The 14,069-nt window shown below is 40.0% G+C and overlaps 1 protein-coding gene across 1 annotated transcript in view; it reads left to right on the forward strand.

The window, feature by feature from the left end:
- The window catches only part of DCLK1 (doublecortin like kinase 1), a 307,997-nt gene that overhangs the window by 265,150 nt on the left and 28,778 nt on the right, over positions 1 to 14,069 (forward strand). Inside the window, exons 12-15 of the mRNA XM_045567186.1 lie at positions 7,351 to 7,484; positions 9,209 to 9,286; positions 9,657 to 9,753; positions 12,900 to 12,980. Coding sequence (XP_045423142.1) covers positions 7,351 to 7,484; positions 9,209 to 9,286; positions 9,657 to 9,753; positions 12,900 to 12,980 — 390 coding nt within the window. The remainder of the gene's footprint in view (positions 1 to 7,350; positions 7,485 to 9,208; positions 9,287 to 9,656; positions 9,754 to 12,899; positions 12,981 to 14,069) is intronic.

Raw genomic sequence — 14,069 nt, forward strand, 5'->3', positions numbered from 1 at the left:
GTAAAATTGTGTACATAGAAATTCGAGCATTTTTATTTTTAATTCTTATAGAACAATATAAAAATATAGCTTGGCCTTAAGGATCTATATTGACCATATAAATGATTTATTTAACTCTAAGTTTTTGATCAGGTCAAAGTATTTTAATGAGAAAATATATCTGACTTACAGTGATGTTTCCAGTTGCATTTTAGGTGAAAATTGGGAACTGACCCGATAAAAAGTACTTCTTATAAATTTATTATTGTATTATTACTAAGGTTTTTTTCCCCAAGTTAATCATGCCCATGATTTTATGTGGTTCTTTTTGCTTTACTTGTTGTCAGCCTGGTGCTTAATAATTATATGGACAAGTGGATGTCAGAGTGGATGAGACGAGCGAGTGAGTGAATGAGTGATACTTCTTTGTGGCATAGAGGACACAACCCACCTGAAAAGCCTAAGCCATTTCCCAACTCATCTGTCTCACGGAGGACTCACACTGGCTTCCGTGTAAACCTCACCGAGCAGGGAGAGAAAGCTCAGTGCTTCCCAGTTTATGCACAGGACTACTATGTATGTATCTGTGTACGTGCATTTGTATACATGTGCATATGTGTGTGCATATGCCATGATCGTTTATACTTAAAGGACCTTTTTGCTTTTCTGAAAAAAACAAAAATTTAATGCCTTCAGTTCCCACAAGTCACCACTAGATGGCAAGATTGTATCCTTGGCAGCAAAATCATCTGTAGCTGCTTGTGTTTTTCCCAGGGAGCTGGGGGGCTCTTTTTAAAAAATGTGTACACAGATGCCACTTCCTTATGAAAATTAAAGCCCTTCCTGGCAAAAATATAACTTACATCACTAGTTTTTATTAGATTCCAGAAATACAGTAATTTTCTTCAAATACAAAAATGTATGTTCAAAAACCTTTTTCCTCCTAAACCCCCCAGTACTTTCTAGAAGAAATAGTTTCTCAGAGGAACTGCCTCTCTTGGTCAGAATTTTTTTTCTTTAGAAACTCTCTAAGTGTCTGTGCCTGCTCCTAGCTGCCCATCAAAGTGACACACGCAGCTCACGAGCCTCATTTTTCCCTCGATGGATAATACCCAGCAATCAGCTATTCCTGTTCACCCCAAGCGATGATCATAGGTTGTGCTCCAGCTCTTCCTAGTTTCCAGTTCAAGCCAACACCATGCTCATAAAACAACGGATTTCCTTCTGCCTTGATCCCATGACTCTTAATCCCCAAATAAATCCGTTTTGTCATAGGATAGCTAACCACACTGGTAGACAAGGCAAGTACCACAGACAGAACGTGTCTAGAGGTCATGGACAGATTTGTAGCCAGTCCCCTATACTGTGAACTTGAGCCACCATGGTGTGTTGACAAATGGATTGGGGGTTCCCCAGAGGAAGGAGCCGGTGATCTTCTGTGAGTCTGTCACCAGCCCTGCCCTGATCAGCATTACCAATGACCTGAAATGAAGATGTATTATACCAGATGACAGGGTTGAGATCCAGAAATACCTTTGGCTCAAATTTTCATAATATGAAATTTAACAAGATATAAACATGAATCCCTCTGGACTAAGTGGTTTTGGTGTAGTTGGTGGTTTGGTGTTATTGACAATATAGAAAAATGGTAATGGGAAAACTTGTCTTCCTGCAGGTCAAAAGGCTGTTAGTTGACCTGTAAAAGGCTATTAATTGGGTGTGAGTCTCAGTGTGACCTGGCTGCTAAAAATATCAGTGTGTCCTTAGACTTCTTTCCATGAAAGAGTGTTGCCATCAAAAGTATCCTCAGCCTGGCTCATACCACATCACCCCTATGGTAATAAGCTGACCGTGTCCTGTCTGGGACCTGGGGTTAGCCCAGAGAAGGGATGGGCCACATGGGGCATGGTGGCTCTCATCAAATACCAGAAAGGCTGCCGCATGGACAAAGGGAGGACTTTTGTGTGTTGTATGTGAGAGTGCTGAACTAAAACTTAAAGAGAAGACATTAATGAACCAAAGATTTAGGGTTAACATAAGGGAAAAAAAACCTTTCGAACCATTTCATTTGTTTGAAAATGAGATGGTCTTTATTACAAGGTAGCTTGTATTCATTGTAAGTGTTGAAGCTAAAATTGAATGATCCTTTTTTGTGGGTGTTTAGAAACAAAAGTCTGCTTTCTGAATTTGGATGAAAGTTGAGGGAAAACAGAAGACATATAACATTTTCCCAAAACATTATTTCGTGCAATAAATACTAAAAATACTCAACTACTACCACTGCCATTTATTGAGCACTAATTTTTCTGGATGTCAAGATTATGGGTGAGTTTAGTTCCTTTTCCTGTATAACGATCTGTCTTTTCTAATTTTTCTTCAGTGACATATTGGGTAATAATTGTGTGACCAAAATGTAATAACATTTTTAAAAATTGCAATGACATCAGTTCCCACAGTTTTGGCAAAATCCTAGGTTGTATAATTCCTAACAGAATCCGGAACGTGTGTGTTTTGTGTATCTCGCTGCAGCTGCATAGAACTCTTTTTAGATAGTTTTATGACTATTTTAAATTTAGGGTGAGAATCAGGTTTCCTGGAGTTTCCGTTCACTTCTCTGTCTTCCCAGATATCTCCAATATAACACTTTGAAAAGAGATTTTTTTCCTTTAATATTGTTACCTCTCTTCTGACTTAGTCCTTTCTGACTTCTATGCAACTTTCATTGTTTTTATTATTTAATTTAACTTTTGAGTTCATAAATATTTTACATGTGGGTATAAAATGTTTTTTTTTTATTAGAGTTGTTTTTTTCTACAGGAGATCTAATTCAAAAGTATGTGGGCCATAAAGTGTATTTCACAAAATAATTCCCTGCTTAAATGTTGTTATATTTCACTTCTTAAAGATTAAAGATTTACATTTAATCCATTTTCCTTTGAAAACATCATAAAGGCCATATACCATGGCTGGAGGAAAATCACTGTCTTTTTAAAGGGATCTCATATATGATAAAAAAGTAAATTGACCTTTTTTCATGCCACTTTTGTTCCATTCTATTTGGTGAAATAATTTTTAGTATCTATTGAGTGCCTCTGTGAAAACTATTTCAGTGGTCACTAATGATTCATTAGCCAACGTTTCAACAGGGCTATCCCTGAATTGATAGCAACATTATTATGTTTGTTCCAACACATCTGTTCTTTTAGTCAGCTTTTAGTGCTGTATTATGGGAATCTCAGAAACCATTTGACTGGATTCAGGTTATCTGTGAATTTCCATATTATTTTATGGCCACCGGCTGCATTTTATGACTGTATATTAAATGTTTTATTTTTTCAAATAACTTTTCCAAATGGTCTCAGTTTCCCATCCAAGGGAAGTCAGGCATATGCCCAAACATCTCCTGTTCAGCAAGTTTCAGCTAGTGCAAAACCCCAAATAAATGAAAAAGACACAAAAATAAAACCATTCTTTAAAAAAGAAAAATCCTGTATAAAATCCCAGTGTGCCCCCAAAATTCTACATACCTGACCTTTCACTGTATCTATTCTTGGTAGGATGTGCCTCAGCTTTTAATTGGAACCTTTTTCATAATTGTTGCCATTTAACACATTTAGTCTGTCAAATCATGGGATGTCTTTATAGCCTTATAATAAACCCTAGAGGACAACTTCTCTGACTGTAGCCATCTGCAATGATCACAAGAGTAGCTTACAAAATACTGACAGTCTTTATGGTAATAGGATACATATGGCAGCCCACAATTATGTGTAGCTGCATTCAATTAGTGTTGTACAATTACACAGTTTTATTGCTTAGTTAAAACAGTGAAAGCACTACATACTGGGTAATTTGCACTAATCCACGTCTCTTTAATAGCCCCTCGGTGTTTAAAATGTGGGGGAACATCTATAGTATTTAAAGGGCCTGGGATGAACATTAAATTATATCTCATGTTGTGAATACTCCTTGACTGACAGTTAATGTTCTCCCACTTTACATGTGGGTCATGTTTTATAGAGGCTTTAAAATATAGTTATAGCAAAAGGTTCTCCTTACACCAGAACTCCACTTGCTGGACCAGGCTGTCCAAGTCTATACTTGCAGCTCGCTAATGTCCCTTCTGAAGGATGCTCAGAATGAGGAGAAATGCTGAGGAACACAGTCAGCGTTGATCCAGAGAGGGGTGGAAGCCAAGGATTCGGCATTTTAAATATGAACCCGTTAAAAGCCTTTCCGATTTCTAACTTTTAATTAAAAATTTAGTTCGAAGTGAATTTATAGCTGCCATTTGGAAAAATACTTTCTGGAGATGGTTTTGGGAGGATGTGCGTGTATGTGTGTGTGTGTGTGTGTGTGTGTGTGTTTGAGTGCACATGAGTGTGTGCATGCGTGCTTTAAACAGATGTATTTAGCAATCTGTGATTTTTAGCAAAGTTTTAATTACATTTTCCAGTGGCCTCAAGCATGCCCCTGTGTCGTTGGCTCGGTAAGAGATAAGGGTGAGCATAGCTCAGCTTGCAGCAGGTGCTGACGGTGAGCTCAGTTGTAAGGTGGTTCCTTACACCGCTTGGGAAAGGGACTCTCCCATCGGAGGAGAAGAAACACTGGAATATATTCCTCTCCATCCTTCTCCCAAAGTGTTGACAGAGAACAACCCAGGTAACCTTGTTTACTGCCCTGCCTGACAGTAAGTTAAACAGAATTCCAAAGTAGAGGCCTGGTCATTTGTTCACTTGCAAAAACATTTTGCTGAAGCATTCCTTATGTACTTGTGTCTAGATATGTTTTCAATTACATAGCATCGGCTTTTGTCTCTGAGCTCTTATTGTCTATCCTAAGCATCACTTGAACCTCTTTATGTTGATGAAAATTCGACTATGTGGTTTCCAAAGCAAAAAAGGGGGCCACTGTACAAGTGATTAAAGAGAGAGAAAAAGAACATTAAAATTGTAGTTTCTATGTATTTTATTTAAATGGTTTTGGGAGGTTGGGGGAAGTATTACTATTTTTAGGTACTCATTTTCTTTATTTTAGGTAGAATTTGTTTTTCCTATGTTGCAACAAATTTAGGTAGAATTTTTAGTGCTTTTTTTCTTAGTTATTGAAATTTTGGACTTATTGATCATCTATATTAAATAGAATTGGTATATGGCTGTATGTTAGATGGAATTTCCACTAAAATGGACATGCTTACAAGTAAAACCTTTGCTACATGTAAGAGAATTACATGGTCATGTACAGAACTAAAATGGGAATTATGACTGGGTCTGCCAACATCTGCTTTTGTCAAACTTTTTGAATAAAGTTAGGTGATATAGATACATTTAGAAAAAAGCTACAAAATTCCTGCATAACGGGGGTTGAACAAATCAAAATCTGCACCACCTCACAAAACATACATCATGAATGTTTGGTCCTAGCAGAACATCAAAGCAAGAGATTATTTCGCATTTTAGAAAGGTTATTGGTAACAAAGTGGAATTAAGGAAGTAAACAATTCTGTTCTGCCTTGGAAATAAACTAGACGATCTACTAGATGTTTGCATCTCAGATTTCTTTTCCTGAAAATCATTTGCGTGTCATTTGAATGACCAGAATGGCTGCCATGCTAAGACTACAATTTAGGAATTTCTTTTGCCTGAGAACATTTAGACCAGGGTCAACTTTGTATTTTGCAGCTGTGATGCCTCAAAGTTTCTAACAAACTTGTTTATGGTGACCAGGGCTGGACAGCTGCTTCATTAGTGAGGGAAGAAATTGTCCATCCCAGATGACAAGCAGGCAAAGCCACATCTGTGAGGGACACATACTGTCTTTGCCCTAGCAACCCAGGTGCAGGTGACCCCCAAATCTTTGGATACCTGCCCAAGGGCAGCCCAAACTTGATCATGACCACGAGCCCTTAGGGGGAAGACTCCATGTTATGGATAGGGAGAAGATGTAAAAAAATATTGTCTGCCCAGAAAAGACACAGTCTCTCCAGAAAAGAGGATCTGACGATTGGCCTCTGCCAAAACAGTTGGATCCGAATGATCATTGCTGATACTGCAGGTTAGCTGGCCAAACATCTGCACTTCCTGCTGCAGTGAAATGCAAAGTTACTCTACTTTTTCCAGAGGAAGGCAGCCATGGCATGTGAACGGTTGCAGCACGCCTCATGCGTGGAGATGTGCCTTGCTGTGCAAGAGGTTCAAACTGTGCATCAAGTAACAGATGCATAGTGATAACAGAAGAATACACAAGCCTGAACTTGCTGGATCAAGTATTGATGTACGTGGAAAACTTCGCTATTTCCTTGAGGCATCTCCTGAAGATTGCCTTTGCTGGAAATACTAGCCTTTTACTGAAGTTTTCTTTTCTGTTTCCTAGTGATTCTTACAGGGTACTGAATTAGAATTCTTGAATGTCCTTTCATCTTTTCTTTGAAATAAAAGAAGTTGTTTGGGATACTTTTTAGAGCAGATCCGTTTGTTTTGATCATGGCTAGAATTAAAGGAGTGTAAATACTTGCCTAGAGTCACATGCATCCTTTTCTTGATTTGTTGGGTGAAAGACTGGAGACTTTTACTGCCTTAATAAGGACAGCTCGCCAGAATGCCGGCTCTGCACCCGATAAATCTCTCCAAACTGCCACAGGTGAAATGAAATGTTAATATTCCTTTCAATTATTAATTTGAGAAATCTAAATAGATCCTGTTGGAAATGTAGGGTACTGCAAATAAAGTGTTTTAATATATGTGTAGCGGTTTTTCTTGTTCAGTTACTAAAAAACTACATTTTTAAAGCTGCTTATATATTGGAATGAAGAGGTAATTATTTTCATAAATTGGAGACACTGCACTAGAGACTTTCTATACTTCATTTTATGATGTAAATCAATTTTAATTGCAGAAAACATCAAATGCAGATAAGCAAAAGGAAAAAAAGCCCCCAAACTTCCCATAATCCTACCACCCAGAGACAGACACATCAACACTGTGTTCTTTCAGACTTTTTCCTTGCACATATTTTTTTCCTGTAATGGACATTTTATACAAACAATGGGAAAACTGCTATCCTCATTTCCCAAACATAATACATTTCAATAAATATAAACCCACATCACCATTTTTAATGGTCATGTAGCATCTCATTATAGGAAAGTACCATAATTTATTTAAAGAATTTTCATTTGCCAGGTGTTCGTCATGTTTCCAATTTCATAGTAATCAAAAGAAAGATATTTTTATATACATCTTTGTATTATTGCCTGATTTTTTTTTTACTTTATTAATATATTAAATTTAAACCAGTGTCCCTCGTCTCTTCAAGAAAAAGCTTTTGAACCCTTGATTTTCAGGCAGTTACGATTTTTTACCTTGATTTCAGGTGTATGAGCACCAAGATGGCAGCAAATCACTGAAGCTGGGTGACTTTGGACTGGCCACCATCGTAGACGGCCCCCTGTACACAGTCTGTGGCACCCCGACATACGTGGCTCCGGAAATCATTGCAGAGACTGGGTAGGTGCTTCTCTCCTGGTTAAGTACGATGCTTGCAAAAGAACTAGCCTGCTTCAGGAATAGGAAAAATAGTACTGCTCTGCCCCATCCAGACAGAATTAGCTATCAGGTTGCTTTCACTCCTTTTTAAATTTTATTTTATTTTTTAACTTTTACAGTAGGAGCCATTTTCTCCGTCTTCCCAATCAAGTTGCCAGTTACTGCAATCTTGTGTAAGACTTCCATTTGGCCTTTATTAAAGATAGAACAGAAGTTATTAACCTCAGAGTAGAAAATGTTCAGACTAACAGAGAAACACACAACGATGGTAATTAACTCGCATGTGGAGATAAAAGAAACAGACACCTCTGTACAGTGATTACAGTCTGCTGTGGTTATTGCTCTCAGCCGCCCGCTTCCCCCAGTCTCATCTTGTGCCTCTTGGGGACCCATCCGTTTTCTGTGGGATACAAACACCCTTAGGCATCAGAGTACCACTGGGAATTTGCTGAGTTTTGTGTGCAGAATCAGATGAATGAAAATCTCCAGAGAAGGTGGGGTAGCTTCTTCCTCACTAAGCACCTGCTGTATGCCGGCCCTTAAACTCATTTACTCACTTCATTCTTCCAGTAGATGGTACTCTTCCCATTTTGTACTTGAATAAATAGAGACCCTGGTCAGTTAAGTACCGTGTCAGTGCATGACTAGTTAGTGGCTGAGTCAAGATTTGAACTCAGGTCAGCCTGAGTCAATGGCTCTTTGAGTAAAGAGCCCTTTGAATAAAGAGCCATAGGTGCTCTGAGGTGCTGTCCCTAAGCAGAAGGACGGGAGGGCAGGGTGGCCAGGGGAGGCAGCCCTACTTTTGCTTCTCATTAGCAGTTTCAGCCCACACTTGGGGATCTAGGTGGCACCAATCCTGTAACTCAGTAGCGAAAGTTTTGTTGCTTGTACCATAGACCACAAGGGCAGGAATACAGAACAGAGGAGAACAGAATCCCACTAGGGAAATCCCCAAGTAAGATGAGAGGGAGTGAAGACTTTTCTACTCTTCAAAATTTGAGTGAGTGGGGAGCCCACATCTGTAGACTTACCTAACCTCCCTCAGACGGTGCTGCTCCTGCACAGCCACGCTTTCTGCTGGGACATCCCGTGACCGCTGCTGGGAGTGGTGGAGGGCAGAAAGAGGATCGGGGGCAGGGTTCCTAAGGACCTTGGCTGGAGCCCAGCTCTGCCAGCAACTGGTTGTGTGATCTTGGGCAAAATTATTCACCCCTCTGAACCTCAGCCTTCTCTTCTGTGAAATGGGTAGGCAATGTTTGTCCCTTCCAACCTGCACAGTTGTTGGGAAGACAAAATAAAACAATGTATGGCAATGCTTTAAAAATTGGAAAATGTGCTCTAAATAATTGTTATTCCTAAAATTTGGGAGTTAGATCGTCTCAAGGGTCCTTCCCTATCTCAAATAATAAACCTTTTTGCGGAAACCCTTTGCTTACTGATATTTGCATATGAGCCCAGGCATGCTTTACTTTGATTTTTATTCATGTGCCTTAGTCTTTTTAAAAATCGTTATTACTTTTTTATTCTTTCCTCAAACTCTGTTTAGCCTGTGGGTTTTAGTTTAGTGTTTGTCGTTAGGTTTTTTATTTTGTTTGGTTTTATTAAAAGAGTCATCGATTTTACCACATGCTCCGCCATTTGTCCGGGGCTGACTTTGCTGACTGTAATGTCGCTTATTTTTCCAGATATGGCCTCAAGGTGGACATCTGGGCAGCTGGTGTGATCACTTACATCCTGCTGTGTGGCTTCCCTCCATTCCGTGGGTACGGGCGGCAACCCTCTATTCAGCACCAACAAAGCATTTCCCTATTCTCTGAATGATCCATTTTCCCTTCTTGCACAAAGGAGCCTGGAGCAGGAAAAGAACATGAGAACTTTACTTACAAGCCCTGTTATTTTTTTCCATGTTGTGCATGCTCATTTATATGCCTCCCATAAATTTTCCTCATATAGTTTCAAAACTCATTCCTTCTTAATTTACCAAAACGGTTCCATATTGACATTTTCAGTTGCTTAAAAACACACATTTTACATGCGTACAGGTAAAGGAAGGGCTCCAGTGTGTAAGAATGAGGAGAAATACGCTGAGATGACATCTTAGTGCTGTGTTTTCCTTGTTGTTCACGTAAACAGAAGCGGTGATGACCAGGAGGTGCTTTTTGATCAGATTTTGATGGGGCAAGTGGACTTTCCTTCTCCATATTGGGATAATGTCTCTGATTCTGCAAAGGTAGGTTTTCCGTGCCTTCCTCTTCCATATAGCCTGTGTGACTTAACAGAGTTAGTGATTCCAAGTCATGGTGTGCAAAGAGTCCCATGCCATCATAAACATGATTTCTGTACACATTTTAGTTGTCATTACTAGGTTTTCTAAGATCTCACAGTCTTAACTCATCTGTTCATTGCCACCCCAACAAGTGCTTACCAAGTGCTTCCACCTCACTGGTGTCACCTCCCTCTGTCATCACTCCAGTGACATTGCTGTGTCTTGCTGTGCCCCACCCTTGCCAAGCCTGAGCCCCTCTCAGATTTCTGTAAGGCTTATTGCTTCACCTGTCTCAGGTCTTGACTTAATGTCATCTTCCCGGTGAAGCCTTCCCAGGCCATCCTGTTTCCAACTGCAGCTCTTAAACCCTACCTGGCTTGCCTCAGCCTCCTTCTCACCTTTATTTTTCTCTGTGGCACCTAACATGCTTATGTCCATCTGGTATACCATCTAACTACCTGTCTATATCTATCTACCTCTCTAGAGAAACGGATAAATATAGATATATGGGTGGGTCTTATTTATAGAGTTTATTTCCAAACTCTCTCCACTAGAATGCAAGCTCTGTGAAGGCAAGGATTTTTGTCTATTTTGTTCATTGCTATATCATCAGTGCCTAAATTATGACAGTGCCTAACTGGTGCTCCATATATATTGAATAAATATATTAAACATCAATGAGTGAATCAATCAGTTGATCAAACAGAAGAACAGTTAATTTCAACATAGGTTGGAATGATCAAGAAAGACTTTACGGGAAGCTTGAAAGACAGCCAGGATTCGGAGGCAAAGGGGAACGGGGCATATGGTTTTTATCCACTAAACTAAGACCTCAACCTCCAAGATGGATGGTGGTGATGACTGCACAGCAGTGTGAATGTACCGAATGCCACTGAACTGTGTGCACTTAAAAACGGTTAAAGTGGTAAATTTTGTGTATATTTTACCACATTAAAAAAAATGGTCATAATAGGTCAACCTCTAAGAAAACCATACAAATCTCACATTGAGATATTAGTAGACCTTGGAAAAGAAAAGGAAAACATTTTAATTGCTGTCTTTTAAATTTATAGTATGCCTTCAAATGCTGACTTAAATTTTTGAAAATGTGATGTTGAGAAATAATTATCTTTTGGCGGCTCAATGTGTCTGTCTTTCCTCTTGCCCGAGTGTGAGCTCAGTTTCAAACTCCACCCCTTAGACTTGACCGTTTTGCATAGAAAATGATGTGTATTGGGCACAAGTCTTTCCTTTTCTTTGACTGTCCGTGAATCTGCCTCGGGACATAGGGAAACGTATGAAATTGAAAGAAGTGTCTGAGGAAGGGCACAGGTGGAAGAAGCGGGGATGATACAGGTGCAGGGGTGAAGGTGGAGGTGTTCTTACCAGTGAGCAGGCGCTTCCGGAAACTTCCCGGCTGTCAGTGCTATCACTCCTTACCTGAGGGCTTGCAGCTGTGGCAGACAGGACCATCTCCTGCACCTGCACAGCACCTGGCAAAGGGCACCACACACAGTAGTTGCTTTAGTAAGTCCCAGTCCAAGTTAGAAAGTGAATGGAGGGTCGGGCGTGGTGGCTCACACCTGTAATCCTAGCACTCTGGGAGGCCGAGGCGGGTGGATTGTTTGAGCTCAGGAGTTCGAAACCAGCCTGAGCAAGAGCAAGACCCTGTCTCTACTAACAAAAAAAAAAAAATAGAAATTACACGGACAGCTAAAAATATATATAGAAAAAATTAGCTGGGCATGGTGGCGCATGGCAGTAGTCCCAGCTACTTGGGAGGCTGAGGCAGTAGGATCGCTTGAGCCCAGGAGTTTGAGGTTGCTGTAGCTAGGATGGTGCCACGGCACTCACTCTAGCCCGGGCAACAGAGTGAGACTCTGTCTCAAAAAAAAAAAGAAAGTGAATGGAGAAAGCTAAAGTGGACTCTATACACCAGTGAAAATAAATCATTCCCGTTCCAAGTGGTTAAAGCCTAGGAACTTGATAATGCATAGCTAACCTTTTTGTTACTTAGGAACTTCTCATCCCAAGTGGACAGAGGTATGACAAACTCATCACTGAGACCAGGGCCGTGCCTTCCCGGTCCAAATCAATTTGTACTCATGGGGAAGTTTCATAAATTTCAGGATCATCAAATTATTTACCTCTTAATAGTTCTATTTTCTTTGTATTGATTAGTCTGGAAAATCTTGAAGCAGTTTTAACACATTTCTTTAGAATTCTTTGGCTACTAAAGTATAGTTCTCTCTCTTTTACCAACTAGCTGTTGGCAATGCTATGCCTTTCCTCATTCCTTTCTTTCAAACTTAAGTACGCTGTCTTGAAATTTGAAAAAAAAAAAAAAAAAAAAAAAAACTTTTTTCTTTGAGCTGACAAAGTGAAAATTTAATTAAAGTGTTTTAAAAATGTGACTTCTGTGTTAAACTAATTAAGAAATCTGTCTTAAAAGTGCACTAGACGAAGAAAGGAATATTAATTCTTTAACTTGTGTAATTTGTTCCTTTTCTACTAAAAACATTTTTTATGAAATTGACTTTAATATTAATTTGAGTTTTCAATCAACCAAATGTTCACCTTTCCTTTAACCTTTGAAGGTGTTATTCAGGGAGCCACAGGTAAGTAGAGTTGATATATTTAAGATGTAGAGCTTTGGCCGGGCGCGGTGGCTCACGCCTGTAATCCTAGCACTCTGGGAGGCCAAGGTGGGTGGATCGCTCAAGGTCAGGAGTTCGAGACCAGCCTCAGCAAGAGCGAGACCCTGTCTCTACTAAAAATAGAAAGAAATTATCTGGCCAACTAAAATATATATAGAAAAAATTAGCCGGGCATGGTGGCACATGCCTGTAGTCCCAGCTACTCGGGAGGCTGAGGCAGTAGGATCACTTAAGTCCAGGAGTCTGAGGTTGCTGTGAGCTAGGCTGACGCCACGACGCCACGGCACACACTCTAGCCTGGGCAACAAAGCGACACACTGTCTCAAAAAAAAAAAAAAAGATTTAGAGCTTTTACAAATGCCTTCCAAAGTAAAAGAGAACTCCTGCATTTGTAAATGGCCAGCTTTTCACCTTAAAGGTGAGATAAATGGAATGTAATGTTCACCTTCGCAGGGGCTCATCACCATGATGCTGTTGGTGGATGTTGATCAGCGATTCTCTGCCGTGCAGGTCCTCGAGCATCCCTGGGTTAACGTAAGTGACTGGCTCCCTTCCCTGTATTCCCTACCAATGCTCCTTTTAAAAATCATCTGCAGATATTTTAATGCTATATCACCTCCTTTTTAAAGTATTGTGTTTGGGTTTATTCCTTCTCTTGAAATGTGCCAGGACAGGTTGCAGGATCTTTGACTTGTTCCATAAGAGCATCTGATGTACCCGTTTCATTTGATTCTGATGGGATGGCCTTGTAACTACCCTCTAGCCCACAACCTGCTTCCTGTGGTCCAGATTAGAGCTCAATAATCATCCATGAGACAGAGCAGACGTTCCGAGTCAGTCCTGCTTTTGTGTCATTTCTACCAAAAGTACAAGTGATCTAAGGGCTTCTGCACACACCTTGGAGGACTCCAGTGCAGCGCTGCTCACACTGGCATGTGCCCACAGGTTGGGGACCCTGTTGGAATGCAGATTCGAATGCAGTAGGTCGGAGGCTCTGCATTTCTCAAAGCTTCCAGGTGCTGCTTCTGTGGCTGCATCTGGGAGCTTTGAGTAGAAGGACCTAGTGGTACTTCTCCAGAGTCATTAATTTTTAACCCTTTATCTTTCTACAACTGATGGATAAGATTTTTTGATTGATAATAGTTAATACTGATGGAGTACTTAACTTCTAGAAGCTGCCAGTACTGTTTGCAGCACTGTACATACATTAGCTGTCTTGTGTTTGTATTGGTTGTGTTCTTCCCAACAACTGTATAACTTTATAACCTAGTCACTTTGCAATCCCCATAGTTAGACGTAGAAGCTCCATAGCTAGGTTTAATGGTTCTTTCTGCCAGAATAGAAGATAGATATATTAATAGACTTGGATATAGACACGGACATGGACACAGAAATGGACAATTATAAAATTGTCAGCTCATTGACATAAATTTTGCCAGCCTTCCCCACTATGCTGAATGATTGGGCTATACGTTGTAGGCAACAGAGTATTAGCTTTCTCCGAATTGTCACCTTGTTGAGTAGTCAAGTAGTTGTTTTCCAAAATAATTAATTATTGAGGACAAGGCATGATTGAAAGCACAGTCAACACATGAGGTGACAAGAGCTTGGGATCTTGGTCAT

Source organism: Lemur catta, chromosome 13 (assembly GCF_020740605.2).
Source record: "Lemur catta isolate mLemCat1 chromosome 13, mLemCat1.pri, whole genome shotgun sequence".
Lineage (NCBI taxonomy): Eukaryota > Metazoa > Chordata > Mammalia > Primates > Lemuridae > Lemur > Lemur catta.